Consider the following 11,100-nt stretch of genomic DNA (forward strand, 5'->3'; position numbering starts at 1 on the left):
TAAAAAAAAATTATATCACCTAAAGGTTAATTTTATAAACATTTCATAAAACTAAATTACGATTAAGCATTTTCTAGTCCACATCTCACAATAATAATTAAAAAAACAAACTTTTCCTCGTAATAAGCAGGAAACAGTGATATATTACAGGATTTCATGAATAAATAATTTTAACAGAGATAAGTCATTTTAAATGCTACAAAATATAATTTTAAAGAAAGAATAGCTAACTGCTCACTCTCTATAACAGAATTATGTCAATCCCACACAGCAATTAAATAATATGGTGATAATTAAATTTATCATACTAATGAGCTCTGAGAAAGACAATCAACTAAGTCTCCTAATGCTGATAGTTCTATAAAACCTGAAATACTTCAGAGTATAGCATCATGAGAATTGAAAGATGTAAAATAAGATGAAATCCTAATGACCCTGACACCACATTCTATGAACTGGTTCTCATAGATCACTGAAGTTAAGAACAGATGTTGCTGTGGTATTTTTTAGTGTTTAATAATAATATACCAAATATATATATAAAGAGTGATTAAGGAAAAAAGGGGAATAGTTTGGAACTGATTCTAGAGCTTGAAATAAGGAAAAAAGTTCATACAAACATACGTCTGAAAATACTTTGTTAAGGTCTTATGGCTAGTGAAAAGTTTAGTTGGAAATCCTCAATCAACTACTTTCCTCCCAGCAATTATTTCTTTTTCTTCATTTTAAACAGTGACATGTATCACAAAGGTTTGACAATGACAATGAATTGAAAAATGTCATTACCACATTTCTTAAGTCACAGGCAGCAGAATATCTTAAAGGAAATTAAAAAGATAGTGAAATATTATGAAAAATGTGTTGAAGTTGAATTTAGCTATGTAGAAGGGTAGTAAATAAATGTAGTTTTTATGTGTAAATAATAATTTGTTAGTATTTTTCAGTTTTGATTTTATATCAAAACGGACCTTTCTTTAGAAACATGCCTCACATTGTTCAATGAAGTACAGAATGAAAAACTTACCTTGTAATAAAGTATGAAATGCTTGTAATTCTTGAGAAATTATACCATTTTTTACAGTGAATTGTGCCTCTTATTAAGTCACCAAAAACGGTATGCTTATATCTTCTAACAGCAACAAGAATTCAAAAGATGCATTACAGCAATGACAAAAAAGTTTTCTTTTTAAGATAACATTAGGTTTTCTGCCATGACAAGCAATAATTTATTAAATTGAATAGAAGAACAAAAAAATAAAATCACATAATCAATCAACTAGGTTTATAATATTCTTGGGCAGTAACGAGCAAAATCATATTAAACTGTTTTAATCCAATCAGGCATATGGTTGATTGAATATCATAAAAACACAAATTAACAAAGGGATTAACACAGAAAACCATTAGTTTGATCATAATATTTAGCTTTAAAGCATTAAAAATATACTTTAAAGAACTAGTAATTGAATGCTATCATGGTACCACTTCATATTTTACCTCTTTTTATATGGAGTTATGCTTAAAATTTATTATTATTACTGTTATTAAATTACAGAGTAAAAATATTATTCATTACACAAGTAAATCAAAATTCAGAAGCTAAAATAGTTCAATTTAAATATCAATTGAAATCCTTGAGATAACTCTAATACTTCCATATAATTGTTGTTGGTGTTTTAAGGTCGTTGTAACTGTAGGCTTAATAATATGAAAATAATTAGATTACATATCAGTAATGATGTATAATTTATTAATTTCATATTTTTATGACAGCACATCATATTTATGTAAGTACAAATATTAAAAAAAAAGCTGACAACACAGTTGTAGGAATTTCCTGTCACGCGACTTTCTTCTGATGTTCTTCTGAAGTTAACTTAACTTATATATTTATAATTTTATTTAAATATAATAATTTTTGTTTAATTAATTCAATGATTCTACAAAGCGCACACACATATCGTATTCATTCGCGTGGGTGTGGCAGTAGTAGCGGCCACTTTAAATACTTTTTTACGCTTTAAATATCATTCATTTATTTAATTCTACTGCTGATTTGTGACATTACAGTTGGTACCAGAAACTAAGCAGAAGCCACTTTAAATACTTTTTTACGCTTTAAATATCATTCATTTATTTAATTCTACTGCTGATTTGTGACATTACAGTTGGTACCAGAAACTAAGCAGAAAAAGAAAGAAAGATGCCTACAGCTGCTGTACGTCAGTGCTACACTAGCGCTCCTTGTGGTTAGAGGTACTAATGATACACTTTACCCACTTTGTCACTAGTTTATTTAGAGTTGTTTTTGGAAATATTATTTTTTTAATTGTTAACAAATGTGCCTAAGAAAAATAGTACCTTAATTAGGCAAAATCTTGATATACTGAGGGTGACCTTGCTGTACAGCCTCATCCCCTTGACCTTTTAAGTTGAAAATTTAATGGCATCAATGCCCTATATATAGAAGTAATCTGACCAAGTTTGGTCAAAATCGGTTGAGTAGTTTTGGAGATATAAGGTAATTTAGAGGTCAACATCCTACACACACACACACATGTACGTCCAAAGATCTGGAAAATTTCCATCCAGTATTTTGCGTTCCTTAGGTGTCAAAACATCAAGATCCAGTGAAAACCACATATGCCCAAACTGGACCGATTATCATACTTTATGTTACAGCTCTGCTATAGCAGTATGAAGGAAAGTAATACATGGATTACTGTTTAATACTTCTTTTGCCTAAGAGAAAAACAATTTTCCTCTTAGGCATCTGTAAAACAGATAGTAGCAAAAACTTATTATTTTTTTTAAACAAATTTTTTAACAATATAAGCTTGAAACAAATTTTTTACTAAATACAGTTATATAAAAACAAAAATAATGCTATTTATAAATATGAAAATACTGACCCTAATTAATGATATACTAATCCAATACTTGAAGCGGCGGCAACAACCAATTGGACGTGTTTTATTTTTATTACTAACAGCACGAGTTAACTTAGCTTTAACAGTTCTTTTCACTGTTAAACTTTGGACCATGTCTCGTAATGTCTCTCTATAAATAAAGTATAAAATATATTTTATTAAACGTAACAGGGTCAGACATAAAATTAAGTACATTTGCACATAATATTCATGCATTCTGACAGTATTCTACGCTTCACAAACACAGTTTAGTAAATAACTGGTATTGTTAAGTGTTGATTGCTGATTCACCATATTATTTTAAGTTGCATAATGTTCATGCATAATTACCAAAATCATAAGAGAATCCAAACAACAAAGAAACTAGACCGGTAATTTATGTTCAACAATAGTAATTAATTAGTAGTTGTTAAGAGTATAGATAGCGGGTAATGAATGTATCTAACAAAATTTTAATAAATAGTAAACAACATTAAAAACAAGTAAAATCAGGGCCTTTATTTTATCATAGACAATGAGCTTAAGACAAGGATTATATCAGATCTACCCTAAAGGGTGCATCATTTTTCCTCATTATTCATATAGTTTTCTCTTTTCCTAATACTTCTTTCAATTACAATTAATATTTCTGTCGGAGCAGTTATGAGCCTGCTACATCCTCTATGCTGAAAGTGATGAGATGTTAATCTAGTGATGGGATATTATGTCTAAATGAGATGCAGGCACTAGGTAAGCCTATGGAAAAATACAGTTTAGAGGAAGTACGGTCTTAGCTTGAAGATGATGCTGATGAAGATCCAAAACTCTCTGACAATGACATAATCACCAAAATTTAAAAAAATGATAACTCTGGAGAAGAAACAACTGTGGAGCAAACTTTGCCGAAAATTACTGTACGATGCAAAGCTTTGTTCAGTACCTGCATTAAAAATACTGAAGAAAAAAACATTGACGCATATCTTTTATTAAAAATATTATGTGAAAAAGTTTTTCAAGAATCATTGGCAAAAAACAAAAAACCATAATTTTTTTTTACAAGCCCATACAACCAAAAATTATGTTAATTATGTTTAGTCATATGAGTTTTATTCAATATATTATTTTTATTTTATTAAAAATATTTTTAATAAAAACAGAGTAATTTAGTTAAAATTCAAATGAATTTTAATTATATTTTATAAATAGTACTGAACTATACAGTAGTATTATATGTATTTGTAAAATTCAGTAATCTAGCATTTTTGGTAATTCGACAACCATCCCGACCACCACTGAATTACTGAGACTCCACTGTATATATAAAATGTATAGTTATGTTATGATCTGAATAAAGTATCCATGTATATATCTGAACTAAAATCCAATAGCTGAAAAAGTATGTATTACTCATACATATTACAATGTCTTGAAAAGACAACTTTGCAGTATAATTAAATGATATTTATCCTGTGATCCTATACACTTTTGGCTTTCAACAGTTTGCTATACGTACTGTAGCACTTTTGAAATGGCTATGTAGCAACATCCATGATTTGTTTATGAGGTATAAATCTTGTTCCCCACCAAATATACTGTATGAGACTTCAAATCACATTCAGTATAGACTGAACCTAGTGTATGCACCTACGATAAAAAATTCTAACCCTGGAAAAAAACAAGTATAATGGCTAACTCTAAGAAGTTATAACACAAAACTTGAAAGCTATCACATATAATAATCAAAGGATACTTATGTAATAATTTCAAACTTTACTGTGTTTATCAATTATTTTACTTTTATAGTTTAAATCTACCACATTAAAAAAAAAAACTAATTACACTCTCAAATGTTCAGCAAGTGGATCATTTTCCATTAAAGTTGAATTTCTTTCAATTTGGCTAATAATACGAGCTGCTTGTTTCTTCATCGTGCCATGACCGCTACCACAAGAGCTACCTTCGATACTACTGCTTTCTTCTACGGCACTATCAGATTGCTCTGTAGTGCAAACTATACAATAACAGAAAATTTTCATATTAATAATTCAGTATAATATACACACTTTCATCAAAATTAGATAGCAGCATTCAAATGAAAGCCTAAATAATTAAAAATACATATAGCCTCTTGAGATTACAATAAGTATTAAGTGTAAAACACAAAAGCTTTTTTGAAATTGTTTTAATATTGTGGATTTGAGAAATAACTGTACATCTATATAAACAAAATTATATTATGGGATTATATTCTGTGCACTATGAATAATGTTTTATGCAAAGGTTAGTCATCCTACAGTGTGTGCAGTTTGCTTCTGTGAGCCAGTCAACTTGGTGACCTTGAGAGGAGAAGGTGTGTCTGGTTCTTTCTTGTTCATTGTCTTTGAATGATTGCGAGTGAGTCTTTTCAAGTATAATCAGAATGACGTTCACTTTAAACAGAGAATATTTCTTGTTGAATAAATCTTCCATGAGCAAGGTAAGTACACACAGACAGGTAAAGGTCAATTTTCTGTTAGGTTTCCAGGTACACCATTTCCTAATTGACATAGTACATAGTGTTCAAAAACCGTATGACAAGTTACAAAAGACAGGGAATGTGGCAGATGCAGCCAAAGTGGTCAACCAAAACTACTAAACCAGAAAAGTTGATCAATTTGCAAACTGCATATTCTGTTATACCCAAGATGTCTGTGCAATGCCTATCTAGCCAATCTGGTCTCTCCATCTGTAGTGTCCACATGGCATTGCACAAGTGTTTAAAAATGCATCCGTATAGAATTTGTGTTGTTCATGAGTTGTTACCTGTAGACACAAGAAAGTGTGTAGCTTTCTGTCAGTGGTTCATGTCATCTGTAACACCAGATAGGGAAGAACTCAATTGGTTTTGGTCTGACGAGACATAGTTTCACCTTGATGGATACATGAATGTACAGAATTCAGAATTCATGCATATGGTGTATGGAAAAGCCACATCAACTGCACGGACAAAAAGTGGGAGTTTGGTGTTGCAATCACATAGGCGAATCTTCATAAGATTCTTTCATAGCACAGTGAAGTGCGTAAAAACTTATTACACAAACTTATTATCACATACAGATTGTGCAACAATTTGTAAAAAATATACCCGCAGACCGGCTGGAGTACACATGGTTTCAACAGGACAATACTACAGCTCATACAGCCAACAACACTACGACTTTCTTGGATCAGTTTTTTCATGGGCAAGTGATTTTGAAGGAGTTATAGCCCACTCGGTCTCCTGATTTAGCCCCTCCTGACTTTTTTTCGTGGGGATATCTTAAGGTTGCTGCTTACAAAACTCATCCTCACACCATTCCCGAACTGCAGAGTGAAATTGAACAATGTTTCACTGCAATTCCTCAACAAATGTTACAACATGTGTTAAGTGCCTGCAATGTCATATTCAATTATTGATGAAAATAAAACTGTAAGACATATCAGCTGCCATGAGACAGTCCTGACAAGTCCAAGCACAAGCTGGCCCAATAAAATAAAAATTGGTGTTACAACTGCACTAATGGCAGTTTGTAAGAATTTTAATCACTCTCTCTATTATACAAAAAGGAAACATTTGTTTGTATGTTAGCAAAAATCTCAAGAACTGCTAAACTAATCGCACCAAATTTTAACAGTGGTTTCATTATATAATCTAGAATGTCACAGGCTATATTACAATGAAAAATTATTTATTAAAACATGTAAATAATAAATAATCCGTAATGGTGGTGCACTTCCCATCTGAGCCACTAAATTTCCATGCTTCTTTCTTATGACAACCCACTCCCACGATATTTTTCAATAGAGGTCTTATTGAAACTGAAGACAAGTTTGTAAGTCTTGATGAAAAGTATTTATGTGATTTTTGAAAACCAGTTCATGATGAACAAGATAATGAAATGAAAACCCATATGATATAATATTCTGAAATTCTTTTAATATCAATGAACTACAAGAGTACATAAACCTTTCTAAATTAGTACCAGATCAGCACTAAACATATGATTCTATCATTAACAATATCCATAGTGATAGAAAAAAGTATTTTTTTTATGCTCCTGGAGGCACTGGAAAACCTTTTTGATTAATCTACTTCTTGCATATGTTCAAACAACAGGTACCTTGGTTCTCAGTGTGGAATCATCAGGCATCACTGCAACACTCCTCGCTGGTGGTAGGATTGCTCATTCAATTTTTAAATTGCCATTAAATGTATCATGTGGATAAGATTTAATTTGCTCTATACCTAAACATGGTCCTCTTGGTAAAAATTTTCTAAGATACCAAACTTATTGTATGAGATAAATGTGTACCATGATTCATCGAGCTCATGTTGAAGCGATTGGCTGTACTCTTAGAGACCTTAGGTCATGAGTAAGCTGATGGGAGGCATAACTTTTATCTTCACTGGAGATTTTCAGCAAACTTTGCCAGTGTGGACACTGGCAAAGCCATGAAGGGGGATGCTAGTCCTATAAAAAATGAAAGCGATTCAAAACATATTGGCCACAAACTGTGTAAAGGCATGGTTCTATTTAACAGGGTATATTTCGCACAAAACTCATGTTTATGTCTGTCAACAACCCATATGCCATACATAAAATTCCTATACAAGACTACAAGATTGGGGTGTGGATTGCAACATCCACACGCCCTTCATAGAAACAATAAATTCAGCTCATTATTGTGAAATCATTCACCATTACATGGGAAAGCTAACTGAGAATAAAATGAATGTTTGGATTCAACAAGATGATGCAAAACCATGCATACAGCGTGGCAGTCCATGAAGTTACTGCATAAGGTTTTCAGAGATCGAATCATTTCTAAGGGCTTGTGGTCACTTTGCTGTTCAGACTTAACCCCAATGAATTTTTACTTCCAAGATTGTGCAAAAACTGAAGTTTATTAAGGAAATCCTCACAGCTTCTAGGAACTGCTTTCATGATTTCACCAACAACATTTTTCATGAACAGTGTATGTGAATCTTCAAGAAGAAGAAAAGCATGTAGATAAATCTGGATGTTTATAAGGACCATTTCTAACAGCTACTGAAAGGTAAAGTAGTTATTGACAGGACGTGGCTGAAGTATGGACACACTTCCCTGAATGTAGTAGTTTCTGCACCATCCTTAATGACTGGAAAGGTATTTGATATTGAAATAATTTTAAAATTCTGTAATTGTAAAAATAAACTGAACAATAATAATATTGCAAATCATTCAAGATCAAGTGGGACGATGCAGGTAGTTGGAGCTGTAAAAAGTTTTCAACGATCTGTACCATCTTACAATGTCTGTTATACTGAATTCCTTGGTGATGGTGATAGTAAGCCCTTTGTGAAGTATCTTCATGCCAACCTTATGGGAATGATATAGTATTAAATAAAATCAAATATATAGGATATATTCAGAAGCATATGGGCCCCAGATTAAGAAACCTAAAAAGAAAACCAAGAAACTACCTGATGGAACTCCACTTGGAGGTAGACATAATCTAACTGATGCTGCCATCCTGTAACTATAGAACTATTATGGACTGGCAATTAGATGAAACACCAATAAAACTGTTAATGATTTAAAACAGGCAGTTTGGGCAGAGTATTTTCATGTAATTTCACTGAACGAGAATCCACTACATCAATTGTATCCAAAAGATGAACTTGATCCAAGATCCAAAACGTCATGAAAAGAGGAGAAAAATATAACCATGATGATCATTTCCATTTGCCCCAAAAAATAACAAAATTTATAAAACCAGTTTTTCAAGATTTAGCAAACCCTGAGCTGCTAGAAAAGTGCCTTCCAGGAAAAACACAAAACATTAACAAGTTGCTAAATTATGTAATTTGGAGTTATGTGCCCAAGAATACATTTGTACAGCAAACTAAATTGAAATTTGGTGAATCTCAAGCTGTAATACATTTCAATGATGGACTATTGGAAAATGTAAATTGCTTGAAAAAATTGGACTGGAACCTGGTAAACACTGTGTCAGTGTAATGAAGTCATTGGATGTATGACAAATAAAGCAGACAGAAAAAGCTCAGTTAGAACTTGAGAAAAAATTAGGAAGGATAGGCACCTAGTAAAAAGGAGGCTAGATCTAAGGAAGGTAAAATCCATCATATGCAGCAGGAATGTACTAAAAGAAGTAGACCCCTATTTATTTTTTTTTTGTTTTTGCATTTTCCGTAAATTAACTTTTTCTCAGAAACTATTAGAGATATCGCCTTCAATTTTGTTTTGGCTTCTTCAGCACAAAAAGCTATACAAGTGGAACTAACAACATCAAAAAAATATTTAAAATGCAGCACAAAATTTCAAAATGCAACACAAAAAACTTCTAAAAATCATTTTTGTAAAAAAAAAATTAAAAATATTATAAAACATTATTTTTATAATGTTTTTTAGTTCAACATATGTAAAAAGATGTTCTTTAAAAAATAAATAAAACAGAAATGTTGATAGCTATGATGGTTACTGAGAGAAAAGAACTTTTATTAATTAACACTGCTAATATAGGACCAAGTGGTCCCCTTAAATGTATTTACACAGAAAACGGCTTAATTAACAGATGGTCAAGAACAATGCCAGTTGTCATTCAAATAGCAGAACAGCATGCTGGGTGAGTAGAATTTAATTAGAATGAAATCTTGATAAGATTTGATGAAAACCAAAAACTACGTTAAAATTGAATATGAGCAGTACAATGAATACAATTTTTTTTAAATATAAATTGTTTTATGTGTTCTACAAAAAAAAAGACACTGAAACTAACTTAGAAGCCAAGCTTTAGTGATGTAGAAGTCTTATCACTATTACTAACAGGGAAAATTATTCTTATCAGATAAGAATAATTTTCCCTGTTAGTAACTACACCTGATGTTTCTAAAATGTGGCTCATTGTATCTAAGCCTCCGGAACCACTGTAAGATATTACTTCGGAGGATGAATGAGGATATGTATGAATATAAATTGTAAATGAAGTGTAGTCTTGTACAGTCTCAGGTCAACCATTCCTTCTACAATAATAATAATAATATCAGTCAGCAATGAAAATTATGCATTCATAACAGGAAATTTTTTTATACAAGTAAAAAAACCTTCTTAACCAATTTCATTTCATTTAAAAAAAAAATTATTTGCATGTTGCTTTCACAATCAGGGGCAATGAAACATCCACATTAAATTAATATTTCACCTAACTTTATAATTAGACTGAATTAAAATAATAGAATCTACATAAATATTATCAAAGCAATTATATATTTTAACATTTTTTGTGTTAAATTTTTGGAAGTGTTCCACATTCCAAAATACATTACACAGAATAAACATGAACTTTCCTCAAAGCAATCAACAAAACGTAATTTACAATATATATTTTGGCAGTTAAAAAAATTAAGCAGGAAGTTAAGAAAAATTAATTGCCATAAATTCATGTTTGACAACAAAAAACACAGATGAAAAGAAAATAAGATCTCACTCACTCACACACACACAGTGAACCAAACTGAAAATGAATAATATAAAATCTACATGTTTATTGGTTTAATACTGTACCTGACAATAACTGAAGGCTTATATTATCTTTCTGGTGTAGAAGTAAATCATTATCTTTCTGATGAGAAGTTGATCTGGTTTGTGGTTTGGAAAGAACTAATCCAGAATTAAGTAAAAGTTTATTATATTTTCGACTCATGGTAAACAATCTGTAAGGAAACAAAATTTTAATTAAGATGCACATCCATTATTCGCGGAACATGAAAGCGTGATTTTTGCAAAACAAAAATTATCACTAAATTATTCCATGATTAAAAAAAATTGTTTGAACTAACAAATCAATTATTTGACTTAAGTCTGAAATCACAAATAAAAAAGTAGAACTTTATTAAAAAGACTGCAACAAAACGGACAAAAAAAAATACTTAAAATAACGTACAATGAAAATAAACAATAGAAAAACTTCAACGACTTTTTTTTTTAAATTATTAAAAAGGATTAATATTAATTAAAACATGCTGATTTGAGCAAATTTAAATTTACTAAAACTATCCACTAACGAGAACACAGTACAACCGTATTAGGACACTTTGAAGGGTTAAAGACTACCACAGTTCTTTCAGTCTGATATCGATAACAGCAAAGTAGCCTACATCAGTTAAACAGTT

At 31.0% G+C, this 11,100-nt stretch overlaps 1 protein-coding gene across 4 annotated transcripts in view; it reads right to left on the reverse strand.

Moving 5' to 3' along the window:
* The window catches only part of LOC142328443 (transmembrane channel-like protein 5), a 66,869-nt gene extending 55,823 nt beyond the window's left edge, over positions 1-11,046 (reverse strand). Inside the window, exons 1-4 of one of the 4 annotated variants that reach the window (XM_075372210.1) lie at positions 10,993-11,046; positions 10,493-10,641; positions 4,749-4,920; positions 2,913-3,060 (exon numbers count right to left, since the gene is read on the reverse strand). In XM_075372210.1, coding sequence (XP_075228325.1) covers positions 2,913-3,060; positions 4,749-4,920; positions 10,493-10,631 — 459 coding nt within the window. In that variant the 5' untranslated portion in view covers positions 10,632-10,641; positions 10,993-11,046. Of the gene's footprint in view, positions 1-2,912; positions 3,061-4,748; positions 4,921-10,492 lie in introns of all 4 variants that reach the window. The other 3 variants (XM_075372209.1, XM_075372208.1, XM_075372207.1) reach the window with 3 other exon arrangements.
* Between the last annotated feature and the right edge of the window lie 54 nt (positions 11,047-11,100).

This window comes from Lycorma delicatula, chromosome 7, assembly GCF_047948215.1.
Source record: "Lycorma delicatula isolate Av1 chromosome 7, ASM4794821v1, whole genome shotgun sequence".
In the NCBI taxonomy this organism is placed as follows: domain Eukaryota; kingdom Metazoa; phylum Arthropoda; class Insecta; order Hemiptera; family Fulgoridae; genus Lycorma; species Lycorma delicatula.